Here is a 24,015-nt window from a genome sequence, read left to right as displayed (position 1 = left end):
CCTGGCTGAGAGCAATGACTTCAGTCAGACTCTCTCTGTGCATGTCTCACTGATCACTTAACAGAACTATCTATCTATCACTTCCTTACTAGGAGGGAAAAAAATCTAGAAAAAGGGGAAGAGGGAGGAACTGATTATTTTATGTGGCAGGAAAAGTTTTAGTTTTTTTCAGATATATTCACCATAATTGTTAGAAGTGCAGACAGAAACCAAATAGATAGAAACACTTTAGGGCAATTCTGTTTCTGTTGTTTTCAGTTTATTTTTAATACTAGAGTTCTAAAGGTATGTCTTTTGTTGGCTAATCAACAATCAAGGCAGTGACTTTTTGTTATAAAAGCTTATGTCTTTGAACTTCCCCTCAAAAGACTAAACAATGCAAGAGCTCCTGAACAAATAGGGAGCACAGGGGAGGGAGGGAGGAGAAAGAGGAGGAGAGAAGAGGAGAGGGGGAAGAAGAACATGAGGGACCAGGAATACTGAGTCAGGGGATGAATAGAGGAGAGCAAGAATACAGGTACCCTAATAGAGGGAGCCATTATAGGTTTAAAGAGAAATATGGCACTAGGGAAATGTCCAGAGATCCACAAGGATGACACCATCTAAGAATCTATGCAATATTTCAGAGGCTATCTTAAATGCCCTTCCCTTATAATGAGATTATGACTACCTTAAGTGTCATCCTAGAGCCTTCATTGAGTAGCTGATGGAAGCAGGAGATATCCACAGCTAAATATTGTTGTAGAGAGGGAGAAGTGATGAGCAAAGGGGTCAAGACCATGCGGGGAAACCCACAGAAACAGCTGACCTGAGCAAGTGGGAGCTCATGGACCGCAGCCAGACAGCTGGGGAACCAGCTTAGGACTGAACCAGGTCCCCTGAACATGGGTGACAGTTAGGAGGCCTGGGCAGTCTACGGGGCCTCTTGTGGTGGAACCAGTGTTTATCCCTAGTGACAAATGGACTTTGGGAGCCCATTCCCCCATGGAGAGGAATACTCTCTCAGCCGAAATACATAGGGCAGGGCCAGATCCTGCCCCAAATGATGTGACAGACTTTGATGATTCCCCCATGGAAGACCTCACCCTCACTGGGGGAGTGGTTGGGGGCAGAGAAGGAGGGAGGTCGTGGGAGCAAGGGAGGATGGGAGAGAGAGTGAACTGGGATTGATATATAAAATAAGATTGTTTCTAAACTAAATAAAAATATTTTTTTAAAAAATATTAAACAATGTATCAACGATATCTGTTGGTAGAACACAGGATTTTCACTGAGGGCAAAAATAAATTAAAAAAAAAAAACTTTAAACAAGAAAATCTAGAGCTCTACCCTCAGGAGCAAGTAAAAGCAGCCTGGATAAACAACTCAAAAAGTTAACAGGGTCTGAGGAGATACACGAAGGGCTGGCTCCTTTTAGAATGAGCACGTGAGTGCTGCACGTCTCTCCCCACCTTTCTCAGAGCATCTCAGTTTAGGCCAAAACTCGATAGTCAGCCACTACACACTGCTGTGTCACAGGCAGACAGACAGCAGATGGGGCATCTCATAGCCTTTTCTGCTACAGGAGTCCAGCCAAAATCCATTTCCAGTGTCTTCCTGAGAAGCACTAATTACTGAAGTCACTGCTGAAGACCCACCCACTGTGAGAGACAGAGGAAGGACATTATTCCTAAGTTCCTTTAAATATCTTAGTAAGATTTCTAAAACTGACACTTGAAAGGAGAAAAAAGAAAACAGTAGCAATCTTAACTGTTCAAACCCGTATCTTTTCAACTTTATTTTTTTTTAAAAAAAAAATCAGGGCTGGGAATACAGCTCAATGGTATAGTTGTTGTCAAGATGTACTGAGGCTGTCTTTGAAGTCACTATTCCCTTGCCTTGGCTTCCTAAGAGGCTAGGATTACAGGCATATGCACCCTTGTGCCCCAAACAATCTATAGACTGACTATTGCCATTGAGGTGGGGGGGGGGCATATGAATACAGGGAGACATGTGAATATAGAGGCCATCAACTGTCCTGCTCTATCCCTGTCATATTTCTTTGAAATATGGTAGTTGTCTTACTAAACCTAAAGGTACGCTGGCAGCCAGTAAGACTCAGTGATTTTCTGATCTCTGCCTCCCCAAATACCAGAGTTACAGGCACATGTGCAGCCACAGGGGATTTAAAATCAGGTCCTCAGGCTTGCCCAGCAACTGCTCTTACCTACAGAGCCATCTCCCTATTCCCTAATATGTGGACTTTTTAAAGTCATCCAACACAAATAATACTTTGCACTTCTATAGCATGCTAGATTTAAATCTTCCTGACACATATTAGATATACCACTTGTTCTTACAGCTTCTCTCCAGGAATAATCTGAAGGCTCATTTTCCCTTACTAGGCCCTATTGATGAATGAAAAGCACCCTGTGTGTCTGAAGCTCTACTTCTAAGTCAGTTCCAGCAAAGAGGCACCCATGTCCAGGTCAGAACTCTAAGACACTTCATCAGAGCTGCTGCTCTACTAGTGGCCATGTTCCCCTCCTCTCTGCAGCATGGCAGCCATTACAAAGGACACAAAAAATGTCTCTTTCTCAGCTCAGGGATAAAATTAATAGTTTGTATGCTAAAATTAACCAGCTAGTCTGTATTCTTACATTTGACACTCCAAATAACCTTTATATCTACCAGCAGAGACATAAAATTATATTCTAAATTTAGCTTTATTATACTACCAAGAAAGTGAGAGTGCTAAATAAAGGTGATACTAACCAAGTAAAATATTCCAATGCTTTTTCCACATAGTCTACAGCTTTTCCATCCAGAAAATCCACTAAGGCTGCTTTCGCCATCATCAGATGGCATTCACCCAAACCTGCAGTGAGGGGAGTTTGTGCACATCATTAAAATATACAAAGAAGAGAGTCAATTTGAGTCTTTTGAGAAAGCTTCCAGGAAACAATACAGTGTTATTTTATAAAATTATTTCTAAATATAGTCTTGACACATTTAAAAAAGATCTCCAATGTCAAGGCTCTGTTGCAATCAATATGTACTAAAACTCACAGGAAGTCAACTGCACAAAATTCTCTTGACTATGGGTTAATTAATGTCTTCAGATGTCAGCTTCCAAACTAGGAACACTACTGTTCTCTAACATATGTATTTAACTATACTAAAACCAGTATTTGATCTTTTACATTAAAACCTATGCAGCAAACTATATAGTAAAACCTAAATGAATTAGCAAATTCCTCAAGTGCCAGGAAATACTTCATAAAAAGGAGTTCTTTTTTCTCTTGAGGAAGGTTTTATAAAAGAAAGAGGGAAAGGAGAGGAGAGAAGAGAAAAATGATTCCAGGCTCTAAGTTGTATGTTATTCCAAACCTACAATGTTAAGAACTGGAACCTAGATGGTTTCTTTTATAAGAAAAGCAAACAGAAGAGCATATAGAGGAGCATACAGATTATGAAAGGGTAAGATATAATTTCAAAAAGGTGGCTCTCTGCTCCTCCCTGTTTCAGAGACAGCTGCATCTTTTTGTGCTGTGCCATAGTCGTTCCTGAGACACAGTGGTGAAAGTCAGAGTGAACAGATTTGGCCGTATTGGATGCCTGGTTACCAGGGCTACCTCCTGCAGTTCTAGCAAAGTGGACATTGTTGCCATGTTCCTACAGTGTATTTCCACACTCCAGGTTCTCATGGCACTTTAACACCCAGAATGTGGGGCACTCCTTGGGAGGTCTCTTAGGCCTGGCTCACAGAAATTCCTGAGGTATCAGTTTGACAGGCATTCTTCCCAACCGGGGCATGCTTCCCAGAAATGTCATCCTTTGAGGGCTGGTAGTCAATGACAGATAAAGACCAAGAGGCAGGCCAACCTAAGACAGGAAAAGTCTATCATGCTGGATGCTCTCTGAGGCAGGGACAATGAGGCCAAAGCTAGAACTTCGACTCCCAAGAAGCCGAATTAGAAAAAAAAAAGAGGGGGGGGCAGTGGATATGTAGGAGAAACTGTGGCCAGCCTACCCAAGCTGGAGTCGCCCTGCCCCCAGTATCCAGGCTAGCCTGCATGAGCATTTGTGGCAAGCACTTCATCCCTGAGCTAAGCCTGCCTGTAGGCCCAAAGACTGCTAATGACCCAGAGACACCAATGAGGAAAGGACAACACAGCAGAGTCAGCCGCCTGAGCCAATAGATCTTGGGAGGGGGTATATATAAAGGCAGGCCTTACTTCCTTAATAAATGAGTTTGCAGCACACTCTACTACTCACTGACTCTCAATGCCTGAGTTGTTAGTGCTGCATCTTCTCACCTCCCCCCCCCCCCCCCCGCAAGGGGTGTCTAAGCAGGGTCACCAGCAACAAATGACCCTTTCATTGACCCCAACTACATGGTCCAAATGTTCCCGTATGACAGTCAAGGCTGAGAATGGGAAGCTTGTCATCAACGGGAAGGACATCACTATCTTCTAGGAATGAGATCGTGCCAACATCTAATGGGAGATGCTGTGCTGAGTATGTTGTGGTGTCTACTGGTGTCTTCATCACCATGGAGAAGGCTGGGATCCACTTGAAGGGTGGGGCCAAAAGGGTCATCATCTCTGCCTCTTCTGCTGATGTCCCCATGTTTGTGATAGGTGTGAACCATGGGAAATATGACAATTCACTCAAGGTTGTCAGCAATGCTTCATGCACCACCTGCTGCTTAGGCCCCGGCCAAGGTCATCCATGACAACTTTGTCATTGTGGAAGGACTCATGGCACAGTCCATGTCATCACTGACACCCAGAAGCTGTGGATGGCCCCTCCAGGAAGCTGTGGTATGATGGCCATGGGCTGCTTAGAAGACCATCCCTGCATCCATTGGTGCTGCCAAGGCTGTGGGCAAGGGTCATCCCAGAAATGAACAGGAAGCTCATGGCATGGCCTTCTGTGTTCTATCCCCAATGTGTCCACCATGGATCTGACATGCTGCCCCAAGAAAGCTGCCAAGTATGATGACATCAAGAAGACAGTGAAGCAAGCATCTGAGGACCACTAAAGGGTGTCCTGGGCTACACTGAGGACCAACTTGTCTCCTGTGACTTTAACAGTGATGCCCACTCTTCTACCTTTGATGCTGGGTTGGCATTGTTCTCAATGACAACTTTGTAAAGCTCAATTCCTGGTATGACAGAAGCAGGGTGGTGCTCCATGACCCACATGGCGTCCAAGGAGTAAGAAGCCCACCCTGCACCACCCACCCCAGAAAGAGAGTGAGGCCCTGGTTGCTAAGCAGTCCCTGTCCCAACTCAGCCCCCCAACCCTGAGCATCTACCTCATAATGTCCATCCCAGACCCCAGATTAACAGGAGGAGTTCAGGGAGCCCTACTCTGTTGAATACAGCAATGAAGTTCACTACATCCAAAAAACAAACACAAAATCAAAAACTTAAATTATAGGTAATGCTTTTCCTTATATAGTTAAAAACAGGGTTAGGAAGGGCTATTGAAGGAGGACCTGAAATCAGCTTAATAACAAAACAAAGAAAATTGCATCTAAAAATAATTTAACAGTTTCTATAGTGTTAATAAAAAATTATTAGCCTATTCTGGGAATATAATTTAAAATTACTAAAACAGCATCATAGAAATTTGCTTGGAAGATCTATTTGGGGTCCAATAGCTTTTGTTCTATTTGTCTAATTGCTGCCATATTACTATTTATGAACTGTTAGGAAACAAAATTTGTTATTTTTATAATCAAATCAATATCAAGTTGTACAATAAGAAATTCTTGCTATTGACTACATGCTTCTCAAACTATTTAATAGGTAGAAAATTTACTTGGGGGTTTTATAGTTCAGCATTATTAAAATTAAGAAAAGAACTCTTGAAAAGAAATTACCTTTCAAAGCAGGCACATAATCCTCTTTCTTTTTAATGATCAGCTGATACTGCGCGATGGCCTCGGTATACCTGCCTAGGATTTGCTGTATTGCTGCCACTTTAAACACACTGTACATGGAGTCTGGGTTTAGCTCGCTGGCTCTTATGAAAGACTTCAATGCTGTTGTATAGCCGCCCCTGCTTAAGTACGCCTCTCCTAAGGATTCCCAACAATTGCAGTCCTTTGGGTCTGCCCTCAGTGCTGCCTGCAAACTTAACAATGAAGAAACAGTGAGAAAACTCAAGGTAACAGAATTACATCCTCATCTAAAATAAATAATCCAATTAAATCATCCACAAGTCCTTTGATTTGTAAAAATGATACTTAAGGCAGCCTTCCTATTTCTTTCATGATTTGAATGTTTTTAATAGGAAAAAGATTTTGTGAAATAATTTTTAAAAATAAGATTCAAATGTTCTTTGGGGAAAATGTTGACCATAGCTTCTTTTTTTTTTTTTTTTTATTTGGCAGAACTCCAGTTGTCCATGCCACCAGAACAGGTAGACATCTTGGTTTTTAGTCTGTCACTCCTCCTCTAGACACCTGAACTACAGGATTGAGAGGGATGCTTAAACTTCTGACCAAACTGCATGTTTATGAAAAAATAAGAATATTTACATTCTGGAAATTAACATGCATCAGAGATGACTTTATCTTGACTCAATTATATTTTCACCCTGAAATACAGTTCAAACAAATGACCAAAATCAATCACACATAAGCCTCTCCAAAACCCCCTTCAAGCTGCCAAGGTCTCCCTTGCTGCCAAGGTCAACACATGGTAGTGTAACATCAAAGCCTCAGCTTTTTATTACTGAAATGTCTCTTGAGGGGACCTATTACATTATGATGCCAACTAAGACTTAACTGGCTAACTCCTCAACAACAGTACATAACTTAGTCCATATTAAATTCTACTGCCTTGCAGGCAATAAGCAACAAATCAATCATAATAATTTTGTTATGGTTCTCTCAAAATGCATCTTGGTTAGAGGTTATTTATAAAGGTCACGTGCTACCAAAGAAATTTAAGTTAGCACCACACTGTTTAGTGTAAACATAGTAAGATGTCTTACTCAGCCACTGCTTGAGAATGTTGACCAGCTTTCAAATGGTACAGTCCTCGCCTAAGCCAGGCCCACTTTGCCGCTCCAGCACTTGCCTTTTGAGTTACTGCTGTTAAGATAGCTAAAGCAGTTTCCTGATGAGGAAATATCAATGTCAGGGACACCAAATACAAAAATACAGAACAATTATGCAAAAGACACAAACATACTTTCATTTCCCACTTCTGATTTTTTTTAAGTTTACAATGACATACATAAAACTAATTTAAATAATAAATGAAAAGTCAGGGCTAGGAACTTGGCTCAGCTGGTAAAGTGTCTGACACACAAACACAGGGAGCTGAGGTCCAATTTCCAGATCTTCAGAATGCATGTGAAAACATGGGGAATGTTCTGATAACCCCAGCACTGGGGAATGGGTCTGGGAAGTTCACTTGACGGTTAGGCTAGCCAGATCAATGAGCTTCAGGTTCAGTGCACAGCCTCTCACAAACGTGGAAAGTTCTCAAGAAAGGACACATGGCACTGACCTCAGGCCTATACACCTATGCACATGTACACAGATGAATGCCATGCATGCATATACATAGCCATATAAGAGTACACACAGAAAAGTGACAGGTAATTTAGTATCTACCAATGAGAAGAAAATGTAGTTTATAAGTAGGTACAAAGACATTTCTATTTTACCTCCAAAGAATAATGAATATAACTTTCAAGTATGTATATTATAAAAAACATTTCCATTTATATACTGAGTAAAAGACTAAGAGACAGAAGTGGTCATGAGACAGACCGTGTCTTCAAGTTCCACACTTAGGTCAACAGCCGCTGCTCCAGACTCAGCATCGGTGTCATCTAATTCAAAAGCTTTCCTGTAACATCCTCGAGCTCTGTTCTTATCTCCAGCTATATCGCGGTAATAATGACCTAAATAGCAGAAAACTTTACCCATGTATGTGTCCAGTCTTGCAGCCTTGGAAATAAATGTTGACAATGGAATGTTAAAAATTTGTTTCAATGCATACTAAGGATATAGTACACTGATTAAAGAAACTATTTTATTAAAGGTATAAAATTATGCCCCCAAATCCTTTAGTGTGATATTTAAAACAGACACCAAAGCTGGTCCACACTGCCTATAGAAAATAAACACAAGGTAAAACTAGCATTTCTTTGGTAAAACAAATGTGAAATTAGAGCCACTGTTAAATTAATATGCTCCCTGAGAAAATAAGAATAAGACATAGATGTTAAACGTCTATAAAAACAGGAAGCTAAAAATCCAGACTCACATACCCATAAAACTACAGAAGCTATCAGCTAAAACAGCATTGCTTCCACAGTCAGCATGTCTCAACTTCTATAGCGTATTATTTCTGAAACAGACACTTTCACACTTTCATGATTTAAATTTTCACTTAGGAAAACACACAGACTATTCTCACAAAACCTCTTCTATGAGAAATGAAATGCAAAAAGATATTTGAGTAAATAGTAATTTTACATACCTATTCAGTTGCCTATTTGATTTTATGACAAATCCACTTTAACAAAGAATTTAGTAGTAGCACTGGTTTACCTTCAGAAAGTGGGTAAGAGCCTTTGATTTATCTTTTCTTGTTTCTTCACTCATGAACCAGTATGTCAACCCAAGCTGGTAATGATATTCAGCAACTTCAGCATCTTGCTCAAGTGCTCTCTGGAAACTAAATCACCAAAGGAGAGCAAAAAGAAGTATTAAGAGAGAGAGAGAGAGAGAGAGAGAGAGAGAGAGAGAGAGAGAGAGAGAGAGAGAGAGAGACAGAGAGAGACAGAGAGAGACAGAAACAGAGACAGAGAGAGAGAGAGAGAGAGAGAGAGAGAGAGAGAGAGAGAGAGAGAGAGAGTGTGTGTGTGTGTGTGTGTGTGTAAATCATATGGGACTCCAAGATAGAACAATCAAGTAAAGTGATTCAAGAATACCAAATCTAGGAGCTGAAGTGACAGCTCAGGGTCAAGCCACCTGTTGTTTTTCCAGAGGACCTGGGTTCCAAGTACCAACATGAAGACCCCAAACTGTAACTCCAGTTAGGGGATTTGGTACCATAATCTGAATTATGCAGGTACTAGGTACACATGCACACATACATGCATGCAGGCAAAACACCCAAAATAAAATAAACCTATAAAAATTCCCAAATCTAAAACATTTCACTACTTCAGGATTTAGACTATAATAAGCAAAGAGTGATGTTACTGAAAAGCTTTAAGAAGCACAGTGACCTTTTAACACTACATGTGTTCAGAACATATACCAAATATTACACTGGCTTACTAAACATAATGATCAGCTAACGAGATCAGAAATCAATCACTGAAAAAATGTATAGTTCTTATGCTACAAGTGAAACACACACATACACACATACACCATAAATTTAAAAGTGGAACTTCATCAAGCCCATGACCAATTTTTAAGAAATAAGTGAGATATGACTGGAGCCACAGGCTCCAAACCCTCACCATGCTTCTGCTTGCAGATAGTCCTTCTTAGTAAAATGAATCAAAGCCTCAAGTGCATGAACTTCGGCCAGGTCAGGGTAAGAAGTTCGAAGGTCTTCCATAATCTGTCAAGGAGACACTTATCAATTCCATATCCCATTAAAAAGAAATGGGGGCTGTAGAGATGGCTCAGTGGTTAAGAGCACTGGCTGCTTTTCCAGAGGACCCAGGTTCAATTCCCAGCATCCACATGGTGGCTGACAGACAATCATTTATGACTCCAGTTCCAGGGTCTTCAACGCCTTTCCCTGACCTCTGAGGGGCCCAGGCGTACACATGGTACACAGACACACATGCACAAGAAACACCCATTCACATAAAATACAAAATATTTTGAAATAGCCTTGCCTTTAATTTTAGTTGAGGTTTTTGGTTAGTTTTTACTTTACACTTTATTTTATTCTATGTTGGGTTCTTGGGAGCAAACCTAGGTCCTTACACTTTGTAGGCCAGCACTGTAGCATTGAACTAAATTCCCATAAGCTTCTTTTAGCCTTCAAATAATGCTTCATTTGAAAGAAAACACCAACCTTTGTAGCCTTGTCTACAGCACCTGTGTTCAGATGGGCCAGGCCTTGAAGAACCAGCAGTCCTGGGGTATTATCTGTATCCGAAACCTAGAAAATGATTGAGAGCTGCTACAAGTCTCTCCAGACAGCTACAGGGCTATCTGTTCTGTTTAAAGAACAGACACAGAAGGGCAGGGTATGACAGAGTATAGTCAGAGTTCCATTACTATCCAGATTTTCATTCTTTAATCATCTAACTGGGGAAATATGAGAAAATTAAAGACCACTATAACAACCTTGCTTGTACCCATTATCCAGCTACAGAATTATAAAGTCAAGTGCTATGTTTGTCCATGTATATATTTACCCTTTTGCCATACCCTTCAGATGATTTAAAACAAATTGTAACTTCTCATCTGTGCTATTTCAGCATACACATTTAAGATAAAGTCATTTGTAAATGGTAAACACACTACCATTCTCAGACCCAAAGCCAACTATATAGCTTTCAAATCATCAGATTTCCTAGTTGCCTCATGAAGAATTTGAAAATTTATTTCAGTCAAAATTCAACTAAGATATATATAGCTCAATAAGACCACAGCTCTCTGAAGTATCTCCTAATATATGGGCCCTTTCTATCTCTCTGCTTTCTTACTGACTGTGAAAACACAGGCCATTTGTCACACTTTCACAAAGTCAAGGTTTGACTGAATGTGTTCTCATGATGTCTGACATTCTCCCTGGTCCCTGCATCAATAGGCAGGGTGAGACCCTTGACCTGATCTAGCAACAATATGCTATGTGTATTTGTCATGGTTGTGATGGACTATCTATTTTTTTTCCCTGTGGAAACCAATGATCCTCAATGTCTGCATCTATTCATTCATTAAAGATTACAAAATGGCTTTAGTCAAGCATTGCTCTTTCCCTTATCACCTGGAATACTTAACCAGGAGGAACTTGTGCTTCCTCATCACCCATTTGGCTCTCACACTGAGCAGCTGGTAAGAGCGGCACAATAAATGTTTCATTCCTTCCAGTTTGTTCCTTAGCATCAGCCCATGATGCTTTCACAAACTTGCTATGATCTTTTTCTTTTTGGTAGCATCACACACACATGAAGTTAAACATATTTAAACACTGTTTCTCTTCAATACATATACTGCTGCCCTCATTGGGCAACTCCTGTGTCTGTTTAGTGTAGTTCTTCTACAGTTTCTTTGCTTTCTAGCATAACATGTTTTGCACTCAACTTACAAATTCTATGTCTTAGATATGGACCCTTGCAGATTTTAAAGAAGTTTTTCATTATGCTTTGTGTGTGAGAAAAACGGTACTGGAAAGGTATCTAAAAGCATCTATCCAAGATACATACTGAGGACAGACAAGTATTGGATTTTGGGTGTTTTTTGTTTTGTTTTGTTTTGTTTTTTTGAGACAGGGTCTCACAGTGCAGCTCAGGCTGGCCTTGAACTCACGGTCATCTTTCTGCCTGAGCCCCTGTGCTGGGATTACAGGCATAAACCACCAAATTCAGCTACTTAATAGTTCTTAAAGGAGGGCAACAGCTGTTACTTTAAAGAAAACAGAAAATGCAAAGCCCTTTGTAATACACAAAGCAATGACAAAAAAAAAAAATAACCCTGCACTAACAAATATATTTGACAAAACCCTTTTAGAAACATGTTGCTAAAATTCATGATCTGTCCATTATGATTTCTCACTAAGGAATTTCAAATCACACCAAAAGCCTTAAGAAAACAGATGGGAGAATAGGCACTAAAACAAAACAGAAAATCTTCATATGAGATATTGCCCGAGGATCAAGATGTAGAACTCTCAGCTCCTTCCCTGGCACCATGCCTGCCTGCATGCCACCATGTCCCACCATGATGACAATGGACAGAAATCTGAAACTGTGAGCCAGCCCCATTAAGTATTTTCTAAGAGTTGCTGTGGTCATAGTGTCTCTTCACAGCAATAGAAACTCTAACTAAGACAAGCAGTTTCAAGAGTGTGGAAGATTTATCAGAGTGTATATACTGAATTTGTATCTGTAACTCAAAATTTATGAAGGTAAATATTTGGCAGGTAAAGATGGCTGGTAGCTAGTGACTGGAAAGCGAAGCTGAAGAGGAAAACTCCAGACCACATACCTGATCAAGAATACGAATTGCTTCCTCTGAAGATTCACAATCTGAGAGTTTAAGCAAAGCCTCAGCTTTCAAAAGAAGACACAGATTCTTCTGATGACGTCTGCTACCTGCTGCACTGTGGTTATCTATGTTCTTCAGCGCTGACAAGATTGAGGACATGGGAATTAATCCCCAGCATTGCTGTTTGCTTGCTTATTATGAATGAGATACAGCCAGTGAGACAGCTTAGATGATAATGTCACTTGTCTGGCCTTAAAACCCGGAATTCAGTGCTACATGATAGAAGAGAACCAAATTCTGCCAGGTTGTCTTGACTTCTACACTCATGTCATGGCATGTGTATATTTGTGCATGCACACATACAAAAATAAATAAATAAATGTTTAAAAAAACTTTTAAAGAATGGCATACAGTAATAGAGAGATGGCTCTGTGGTTAAGAACACTGGTTGTTCTTCCAAAAGTCCTAGGTTTGATTACCAGGACCTACAGGGCAGCTCACAACCATCTACAATTCCACTTCTAGGGGAGCCCCTTCTTCTGGCCTCCACAGCAAGGCATGAACATGATGCAAAGACACACATGTGGGCATTCCCATGGGCATAACACAAAGACAATCTTAAAATTTTAAGATTTTCTTTAAAAAAGAATAACATATACACTGCATATACAGTGAGCAAAATTTCTAATATATAATACTATATATATGTATATTTATGTGTGTGTATATATATATATATATAGAGAGAGAGAGATGAATAATTTAAACACAAAAGTTCTCTCAAATTCTTCTAGAAATATCTGAATTGGAAACCAAACACATGAATTTAAGACCTCTGTCTTCACATGGCATAAATAAAATTGAAGGTACTTAAGAATAACAATGGCTAGCAGTCCTCTGCACCCAGCAAATTAAGGGCACTGGAATGGAAAGAAGTTGAATTAGAATGGTCTATGTGGTGGTATGAAAGAAAGTAGTCCCCAAAGGGAGTGAGACTAATGGGAAGTGTGGCCTTGTTGGAGTAGTTGTGATTTTGTTGGAGAAAGTGTGTCGAGGTGGAGGCAGGCTTTATGTTCAAGCCATGCTCAGTGAGACAGACCACTCCTGTTGCCTGCAAGATGCAGGACTCTCAGCTCCTTCTCGAGCACCATGTCTGCCTGCATGCTGCCATGTCCCGCCATGATGACAATGGACAGACTCTCAACTGTAAGCCAAACAATTAAATGTTTTCCTTTCTAAGAGTTGCCATGGCCATCATGTCTCTTCACAGCAGTAGGGACCCTAATTATTACAAACTGACTATGGACACTGGAAGGGGAAAGAAGCTTAATTAGAAAGGACTGTTAAATACAGAAGTTCGGCAACTAACTGGGTCAAGAACAAAGAATTATCTCTCATCTGTATCCATGACATTATGAATTCATGAAGGTCCTAAACATAACAGAAATTTCCTTGTTAGGAAGGCAGAACATCTGCACCTAAGCCCTCATCTTAAAGACAAATATTAACAGCAGCATGCACACAGACTGGGCATTTATTTATCTTCCCCAGTGCAATTTAAATAAACCACAAATTCAAAATGAAAACTTCAAAATGAAAAATTCCATTATTTTAAAATAACATCTTTCTCAAGCCAGATGAAAACCAATAGCATTGATGTAACCAAAGTACATCAAGAATACCTTGGTCACAAGAAAGAATTGCTTCCTTAGGTCTGTGCACTTTGACTTGGGCTTCAGCTAAATGACACCAGCCAGCTATGCAGAGAGGGATTTCTTTCAAGCCTAGGATGAAGTAATCACAAATACCATGAGTTCTAGGAGTCAACCACAGGTCCTCATGCTCACATGACAAGCACTTCACTGACTGACCTACCTCTCCAGCCCCATGAAAAATCAGACTAAAGTGTTTCTATGCTTAGAGCCTTTCATGGGCTCCTGCTGTCCTCAGGATGCACTGTAAGCTTATCAACAATGTTTGCAAGGCCATGTTCAGCCTTACTTCCTATTCCTTCCGCTACCCACACTTCATCCTCAAATCTTACTGAACTACCCTGAACAGGTTTCTTCTTAGCTCTGCTCCTCCCCAAATGCATTCTTTGACTTACAATTCTTCCCACTCACCCCATCTACCTTCCTCACTCTATTAGTCATATCTCAGTTTGAATACAAGTTTATTAAAAAAAAAACAACCCACAACACCATAACTGAGTTGACTAAGCTAAGCCTCTCTGTTTCTAAAGCTTCCTCAAAGTATCTCTACTATACAAAGGAAATCACTGGTACACATAAAATTGAACTTTTCCATGGTCTTGAGTTTAAGACTTGAAATTTAAATCTAATAAACAGGCTCCAGAATATGCATATTCATTTTCCCTTTCCTTTAGTTTATCTCCTGACAAGAAGGCTAAACTAGTAGTCCCTATTGACTGAGTAACTACATTTCATATTAAATATTATATTCCATACATTACCTTCTGTTAGGCGACTAACAGCATCTTCATACTTCTTGTCTTGTAAAGCTTTAATGCCTAAGCCAATAAGGCCTGGACCACTTTTTGAATTCATTTCTACTAGCTTACAACAGTACTGCTGTCCTTCATCTGTCAGACTCCCTGAAATGAAAAGAAAACAAATTAGCATTCATATATATATATATATATATATATATATATATATGTATATATACAAGTACGACAAATTCTTAACTACCATGCATATATACGTAAATTTCAAAGCTATTTCATACATATTTTACTAAGTCCTGATTTAAGGAAATAAAAAGTTAAATAAAGCAGCAAATCAAGAAGATAATACCTCATTAACATGTTTAGACAATGGACATAAAATCACTTTACACACATATATACATACATACATACATACACACACACACACACACACACACACACACACACGCGCACACACACACACACACACACACACACACACACACACACTCTGAATTCATGCTCGAAGGTTTCAAAGAAACCTATTGCTACTAGTCGGTGGGCTGTCTGTCACACAACCCATGGCTTGCCAGGTCGTTTTCCTATTCAACTCTTAGCAGTATTATCTATTCAACCATATCACTTTAGAATTTACATGAAAGAAACAGAGTAACTTATTGGTTATCTGAGGGCAATAATGCACAGCTAGATGCATAGCAGCCAACTCTGATGGACTTTCCCAGCATCCTGGTATCAAACGATACTAGGCTAGAATCAGGACACTGAATGAAAATGTGGTGATATTTTGTTTATGACCTAACAAATAAAGCAAGCTAGCCATACAGAGTGTACACAGAGTGCAAAGTTAGCCATAGTGGCCAAGCAGTGGTGACACTCAGCTTTAACCCCAGCACTCAGGAGACAGAGGCAGACAGATCTCTGTGAGTTCAAGGCCACCTGGGCTACATGAAATTGATCCAGTCTAAAAGAGAAAAAAAGCTTACACAAAGATGATCCCAGCACTTGGAGTGACCCACCTTTAATCCCAGCACTAAGGAGGTTGAGATGGAAGGAATAAGTCTGGGTGTTGAGAGGAATATAAGGCAGGAAGAGAGAGGAGCTCATTGAAGTCTGAGCAGCAGAAAGTCTAGGCAGTTTGAGGATTCGTGTAGACAGGATCACCCATTTGGTCTGAGGTAGAAGTAAACTAGTGGCTGGCTGTTTTGCTTCTCCGATCTTTCAGCTCCCTCCCCCAATATCTGACTCCAGATTTTTTTTATTATTAACACCAATTAGAATTCGTTCTACATGAAGATTTAGCCAAGTCTTCTTAGATTTACAAGTTTAGCAATACACTGTACACATATTTACCAAGCTATTCTTGCCTATATAATAATTGGGCTTATGCATTAATTATACAATGCTGTAATAATCTTAAATTTAGCAAATTCATTTTAGCAAATTCATACCCCTACCAAAAGAAGTAAAAAATGTTATTTGTTTATAATTAATGAGGAACATTCAACACTTTAATAAATTGTTTAAACACATAGGAAAGTTCTGAAATAACTAAAACAACTTGAAACAATAAATGTGGGGAATAAATATAAATAATATTTTAAAAGACCTGTTGTTTAACATCTACTATAAAATATACATCCCCAAACCCTATATGGAATCACTGATTCAATAACAGATGTTAAAAGTAAATTATTTGCATGATGCCATTATATGTCAATATAATGCATATTGGATGCATACCAATGGATAATCTTTAAGTAATGTTACATACCGATTTAGAACTCCAAAGTGGTACCAGAAAAATAAATGATTTCATAATGGCTAAAAAATTAAAACTGTATGGTAAAATATGAAACCTGACTGGAAGAAATATAACTCTGGTTAGTTGTTATGCTTCCACATATGACTTTCCTTCTGCCAAGACCACTGCACTATTGTCTCTACAAATACGAATTCTCAAAACAGACACAGCTAGCCTCAATATCCTCTTGTGTAAAGCCACAGTGCTTTCCATTTCTCTACAATGTATGTCTACACTGCAAGTCTACACTAGACAGCAGAACTGAAGGATATGATACGTTCAGCAGAGCACGCTGAGCTTCATTCCAGTATCTGGCTCAGCAGTTGGGATGTAAGATTTGAGAGTTTGCATTTCTGATGCTTTCTTGGGGAACACTGATGCTATTTGTTCAAACTGCTAGAAAACAAAGTTTTGCTTACATCACATGCTAGCTCTACTGTTAGTCTAACAGACATACAGTGCCTCTGCTGCCTCTGTAACTGCTGGAACCTGGTATGCTGACCCTGCCCCCTGACAATGGGTAGGACAAGCAGATCAGCGTTCAGGAAGATACTTAGGCAGCTCAAAGGGTCCTGTGTTGTGTGGCCCTGTCATGGCTATGTCACACATTATGAGACTGCATAAGGACTCTGTACCCATGTGCAAACTTCCCCTTTTAAGTGTGTACCTCCACATACATTCTCTCTCTCTCTCTCTCTCTCTCTCTCTCTCTCTCTCTCTCTCTCTCTCTCTCTCCCATTTGTCTCTCGCCCCCCTCTTGCTCTCCCACCCGCTAATAATACTCTCTATGGTTAATGTACTCTCCACCGTTCATGTTCCATCTCACTGGCGCAGGTTTCCATCTCAAGGCTTCTTTTTCTAATTCTTAAACTTTTACAGAAGAATAACAGTAACTAAATGAAAAATTCTAGAGAGGCAAGACTGACATAGGTATAGCATACATGGTAAGCATTTATTAAATAGTATGTTGAGCCTTTGAAAACTTAATTCATGACAATACTTTTTGCAACACAAATTGCCGATATTACAAACATACCTAGGATGACGAAAGGAAAAGATAATCATGAATCTCCCCAATGTCAATCCAGTTAAGAGTATCCAAACTACACATGGGTAAACATAGTATGTCGCGTTCCAAAGGAACAATGAACAGGAACAATTCTTAAATCAAGGTACCTTCCTAATACATTCCTTTTGCTAATATCTGAAAGCACAATTATAAAAATAAAAGACAGCTGGCACAAGCCTGTAACTTCAGCAGTTGAGACATGGAGGCCAGAGGTTCAGGAGTTCAAGGCCACCACCCTCAGCTGTAGCATTCAAGGCCAGCCTAGAATACAAGAGATCCTGTCTCAAGAAGGAGGGAAAAATCTCCAGGTAATACTTTATCCATATATGTCCATGAGGAACTTTGAGAAACTCAATAGCATTTTCTAAAAATAGTAACAGAAATCATATCAGTCAATTATAACAATAATCAATGGAAAAAGAGGTCATGAATATGAAAGAGAGCAAGGAGAGGCATATGGAAGAATTTGGAGAGAGGAAAGGGGGAAATGGTGGAATTATATTATAACCTCAAAAAAATAAGTACAGTAAATAATTATTAAAAAAGTTTAAAAATGGCAGGGCAGTGGTGGCACACACCTTTATCCCAGCACCGGGGAGGCAGAGGCAGGCGGATCTCTGTGAACTCCACGCCAGCTAAGCTGGATTTATACAGCTACAGAGAGAAACCCTATCTCAAAAAAAAAAAAAAAAAAAAAAAAAAAGTTTAACAATATAATTTTTTACTTCTCAAAATGGCAGTCTAGACCTAAGGTTGTAAATAGTAAAACTCAAAGTATAAAATTAATGGACACAAAATTACTCTATGAAATTCAGTTTTCAGAATAATACCACAATAAAAGGTCTTGTTTTTAAAATCATTTCTGACATACCAAGGAAACCAATGAACACTACAAATTTTCACTTTTAAATAAACATAGCTTTGAAGGGAGAAAGAAAATAAATTTGATGGCAACCATTTCTCTATTTTCACATACTTCTAAGACATAAAACCTTGTTACTTTTCATTGCTGGTGCAAACTCAGAGCTTCACTTACTCATATTCAGCAAGTGCTCCACCCTGAGCTATTTCCCTGGGCCTAAACACAAAACCCTAACAACTTTAAGGAAGTTGTTCTCCACTTAACTTTGAAGAGCCCAGCCTCCTTGTCCTCTTGCATTTCAACCTCAGGGTGAAATAAGTCAAAGGGCTATTTAGCACATAAACACTTAAAAAACATCTTTCAACCAATGACAACTGGGAAAGTTACTCAAACTTTGTTACATGAAGCTTGACAAATGAGACACATTGGAAATGAATCTTGAGCCTCAACACATAAAGCAAGACCCAGAAATATGGAATACATTTGTCCTTGGTGCAGAGACACAGCGATTAACTGCTATAAAGAGCAAATCACATGGATACTAAAGTACTCTGGGGAAGGAAAGGTGTGTTAGCTTTTAGAGACCTTTAAGGTTTCTAGAAGCTCTTAATCTTCAGAATCCGTAAGTTTGACTTAGAATGATGAAAAGAGGAATCATGCACAGCTTTCCACTGTCCTAGAACAAGAATTATCTGAGTCTTACCACACATCCACTCCCATTCACCATGGTACAGACCTACCTCCCAATAATTCTACACAATGCAGATTACCAAAAACTCTTCAACAATACTTTCTTGTTGTCTTTTGCTGAGACCGAGTCTCGAGCAGTTCAGGCTGGCCTCAAACTTGGTATGCATCTGGAGCTGACTCAACTCCTGATCCTTCTGCCTCTCCCTTCCAAGTGCTGAGATTACAGACATGAACCTGTAATCTCACCCAGCTTTTAAAGCTGTGTTTTCTTTTTACAATTTTTTTTATTAATTTATTTTTTACCTTCCAATCCCAGTTCCCTCTCCCTCCTTTCCTCCCACTCCCTCCATTACCCCTCCTTCCATCTGATCCACAGAGAGGGTAAGGCCTCCCCTAGGAAGTCTACTAAGTCTGTCCCATCATCTCATTGAGGCAGGACCAAGGCAACTCCACCCCCACACCCCTGTGTTTAGGCTGGGCATGGTATCTCTCCATATAGAATGGGCCCCACTAAGTCAGTTTGTGCATTAGTGTTAGGTCTTGGACCCACTGCCAGTGCCCTCATATATTGTCCCAGGCACACCATTGTCACTAGGGAGTCTAGTTTGGTCTTATGCAGATTCTCCATTTGCCAGACCTGAGTCAGCTGATTCTGTGGGTTTCCCCATCATGATCTTGACTCCTTTGTTCATATTTTTGCTCCTTCCTCACTTTGATTGTACTCTAGGAGCTTGGCCCACTGGTTAGTTGTGGATTTCTGCATATGCTTCCATCTGTTTCTGGAAGAGGGTTCTAGCTTCTCTGGGGTTGTGGACTGTAGGCTGAGTATCTTTTGCTTCATTTCTGGTATCCACTTATGAGAGAGTACATACTATATTTGTCTTTCTGGTTTTGGGTTACATCACTTAGGATGTTTTTTTCTAGTTCTGCCCATTTGCCTGCGAATTTTAGGATATTATTGTTTCTTACTGCTGAGTAGTACTTCGTTACGTAAATATACCACATTTTCTTTATCCATTCTTCAACTAAGGGGCATCTGGGCTGTTTCCAAGATCTGGCTATTACAAATAATGTAGCTATAAACATAGTTGAGCAAATGTCTTTGTGGTGTGAACATGCCTCCTTTGGGTATATATGGCCAACAGAGGTATTGCAGATTCTTGAGGTAGGTTGATCCCTAATTTTCTGAGAAATCACCATACTGATTTCCACAGCAGCTGTACAAGTTTGCACTCCAGCAATGGAGGAGTGTTCCCCTTTCTCCACATCCTCTCCAGCATAAGCCATCATTGGTGTTTTTGATTTTAGCCATCTGATCAGTGTAAAATGGAATCTCAGAGTGGTTTTGATTTGCATTTCCCTGATGACTAAGGATGCTGAGCATTTCCTTAAGTGTCTTTCTGCCACTTGACATTGTTCTGTTGAGAATTCTCTATTTAGATCTGTACTCCATTTTTTATTGGATTATTTGGTAGTTTGTAAAGCTGTATGTTTTCTTATCAGTCAGTATAATCCTTTCACTATGTCTTTATTATCCTAGGTGTGCACATACGTGCACATGCACACAAGCATGCACTCGAGTACACACACCTTAAGATAAAGCCAGGGCCTCTTGCACACTAGAGTGCTCTATCACTTACCCATCTACATCCCAGTCCAACTTTTATCTGTTGTTTCTAAATGCCCACACAATGATACTGAGTATTGTTTAACAGTCAGTATTTTGCAACATTTTATTTATGTTTCAGTTCTCTCCAAGTTACTCTAAAGCAGAATCTAGGTAAAATATCAAATCCATTTTATTGCAAACCTCAAGGAATGCTAGATAGGTATACATTTTGATGGATGCTATGTTAGAAAACATCTCAATTTTTATTTACACTAATAATTCACACTGACTGAGGAAAGAATAGTCTTTTTATTAGAGAGGCCACTAAAATTATGTATAAAACTCTGCAGACTGAGTTGATTCTGTGTCTTTCTGCTGTTTTATAGGCATTCTGAAATACCAGAGCCATGTTTACCCCCAAAACAAACAAACATATTAAAGGCAAATTCACACTTACTGAGAAAATGTTCAGTCAGTTTTCCAAACACTGACCTTATACCATTTAGTCATGAGCAGACTAAAGATGAAATGGTACAAACCACTAACAGCTAAGCAGAACTGGCAAGAATAACCACCAGTCACTAATTCTCAAAGGCAACTCTAACAGCCACAAAGGTCATATCCTATCTTTCTATCACACACTGGGTCTTACGATAAAATATGAAGAAACTGGATGATTTTGAAGTAAGGCTTCCTATCAGATGAAAAACAAAAAAACACTGGACTGATGGGGGAGGTCGTTCTGGGTATATGTTTATCTTATTGGTTAACGAATGAAACACTGTTGGCCAATAGAAAAGCAAGATAGGCGGGACTATGAGCAGGATTCTGGGAAATGTAGTAAAGTGGTCACCATGCGATCCCAGGAAGAGAGGACACATAAGGTGGGCATCCTTGGTAGAGTAAGTCCTTCTAAAATATATACATATATATATATATATATATATATATATATATATATATATATATATATATATAGACTAGAAGTTATGGTTGATACTTAAGACTGAGCTAGCAAATAAGAAATCCTATCCATTGGCCAGCAGCATTGTAACTAATATAAGATTCTGTGTGTTATTTGGGGACCCTAAAGCAGCAGCAGAACCCAAGCAGCTTGCGGAAGGAGTTATTGTCACACTGGACTGACAGTTCCCTTGTGTACCTTATCTCCCTCGGTCTTAACACAGCAGTTGTCATGGTCCAGAGAGACATCACAGTAACCCTTCTCCTCCCCTCTGAAAGCTTGCCACCCCCATCACATGACTCATTTCCTCTGCCTTCTGTCTTGAAATGGTCCAGACAGGAGACATCACTGTAACCCTTCTGCTGCTTCTCTTGCTGCTCCTATCACATGCTTCCCTTCCTCTGGTCTTCCTATAAATGCACTTAGTAAAGTTCCTAGACTACTTCTCTTCTTAAACCTCTAATCACTTCCTCAACTTTTTCCACCATTACTTCAGTTCAACTACCATTATTTAAAAATAGCCTTAATATTAGTTTTCTTAATAATAAAATCAGTTACTCATCTATCATGACAGTCCCTGACAGTCTTCTTTCTGAAATGTTCTTTCCTGTCTTCGCATTGGGCCCCCACCTTGCTCTCTCACCTGTCCATTTCATGGTCTTCATCCCTTTCTAATTCTGAGCCAGACAGCACCACACAAGCAGCCATCCTCAGCCTTTTGCCCCTCGGTCTTCTCTAATGTCAATCACTCCACCTCATTTTCACACAAACAATTTCCAAGTTACATGCTTAGCTTTAGTTTGCCAATTCCCATTTACCAACAATTGATGGGCACTGGCTACTTTAATAGCTCCTTTCAAATGTACTTTTCACATAAGCCATCTTTTTTTTTCTATATTGGGCTAACTTTTTAGAAGAACTAAAATTTGAATATAATTTTGCCCTTCCCTTTAAGAAGCTGAATACTTTTTTCCATTCATCTGTTCCTTTCTATCACCATCATGTTCCAAGTTCATTTATTCATTCTCAGCATCACTTGGTCTACTCTACTTCAGTCCATCCTAAGTATTATTAGTTTAAGCATTTGGACTTCATAAAGTAATTCACTCTGAAACTTTTAGTACTTTTCATAATGAAAAATATTCTCTTTGAGAGTAAGAAAAAGCTCTTGCTTGCTAGTGGAAATTCCAAGACTAAAAGTAAGGGCAATGACTTCATACAGACCAAGAAACTTAAGGAGTGATAAAGGAGAGCGAGATGGGCAGAATAGAGATAGGTGCAATGCTCACAGCCTACCAGGAATTCTCCCTCAGTTATCTCTAGAACTCAACCATATTTTCCTACTATGACAAATGTGAGTCATTCATACAAAATGTTCCATGTATTTATCGATTTTACAACCAAGTAAAAAAGATTCACTGCACTAGAGAAGTTCCATGATAATTCAGTCACCAGCATGCTAATGCAGGTACTATTTCCAGTTCAGTTTCATCACTGATTTCTATGAACTTGTTTATCTCGGGTGAATAAAAGCATGTGTAGAAGTGTATCCCAGTCATCAAAAAGCACTATTCAGCACAAACACTGACAAGGACAAAGGCTGTCATAAAAAATTTATGGTGGTCAATCCACACAAATACCTGCCTAGGTCACAGACACACACTTCAGATGTGCCAACTCCCAATAACCCAGCTGTTCATAACTATCTTTCTTCTACCAAAGTACACAAAGAAGCAAGAGTATGTCACATACACCAAGACACACTCTCCAACCTGAATTTACTCTAGTTCACTTACAGACTAACAGTTCACAATACTGCAAAATTTAAAAGAAACAGACCATCACTATGGTATTAATATCAACACTGTGAAGCTTAATGTTTCCTTTTCATGGCAGTCAAGACTTGTGTAATATAATCCAACCTATTTAGCCAAATAGGTTTCAGTTATTCCTTCTACTATATCAAACAAATCTGTTTTACTATTCCAGTTAAAAAGGAGGGGACTGTATCTAGCACCACAAGTCTACACCTGCCACCTGGACTACCACACCTACCTGCTCCATCTAATGTCAGACATCTAGCATCCATCTAATGTTCAAGACATCCTTCAAGTCCCACCACCATAAGGACTTCACAGAATTAAAGTAAATAAATAATAAAAGAGAAGAATTTTATTGTTGAACCAATAGCTTTATAACTCATAAGTCCTGTATCACTCTACTCTCCTATATTTCTTAGACTTTCTGTAAATAGCAATATTACATAACTGTGTTTCTTTTATGTCCAGAAACACTGATATAATATTTTATACATAGGAAGCACTAAGACAGTGCTTAATTGATTGCAATATCACTCT

General features: G+C 39.4%; 1 protein-coding gene across 2 annotated transcripts in view; it reads right to left on the bottom strand.

Moving 5' to 3' along the window:
- Positions 1-24,015, bottom strand: part of Ttc37 (tetratricopeptide repeat domain 37) — a 103,097-nt gene that overhangs the window by 57,632 nt on the left and 21,450 nt on the right. For both annotated transcript variants that reach the window (XM_027401836.2, XM_027401837.2), the window contains 10 exons: positions 14,667-14,807; positions 13,876-13,977; positions 12,194-12,333; positions 10,056-10,142; positions 9,487-9,590; positions 8,564-8,690; positions 7,778-7,957; positions 6,991-7,115; positions 5,873-6,126; positions 2,755-2,857 (listed from right to left, as the gene is read on the bottom strand). In XM_027401836.2, the coding sequence (XP_027257637.1) occupies positions 2,755-2,857; positions 5,873-6,126; positions 6,991-7,115; positions 7,778-7,957; positions 8,564-8,690; positions 9,487-9,590; positions 10,056-10,142; positions 12,194-12,333; positions 13,876-13,977; positions 14,667-14,807 (1,363 nt within the window). The remainder of the gene's footprint in view (positions 1-2,754; positions 2,858-5,872; positions 6,127-6,990; positions 7,116-7,777; positions 7,958-8,563; positions 8,691-9,486; positions 9,591-10,055; positions 10,143-12,193; positions 12,334-13,875; positions 13,978-14,666; positions 14,808-24,015) is intronic.

This window comes from Cricetulus griseus, chromosome 2 (assembly GCF_003668045.3).
Source record: "Cricetulus griseus strain 17A/GY chromosome 2, alternate assembly CriGri-PICRH-1.0, whole genome shotgun sequence".
Lineage (NCBI taxonomy): Eukaryota > Metazoa > Chordata > Mammalia > Rodentia > Cricetidae > Cricetulus > Cricetulus griseus.
This window is presented reverse-complemented; position numbering and strand designations above follow the sequence as displayed.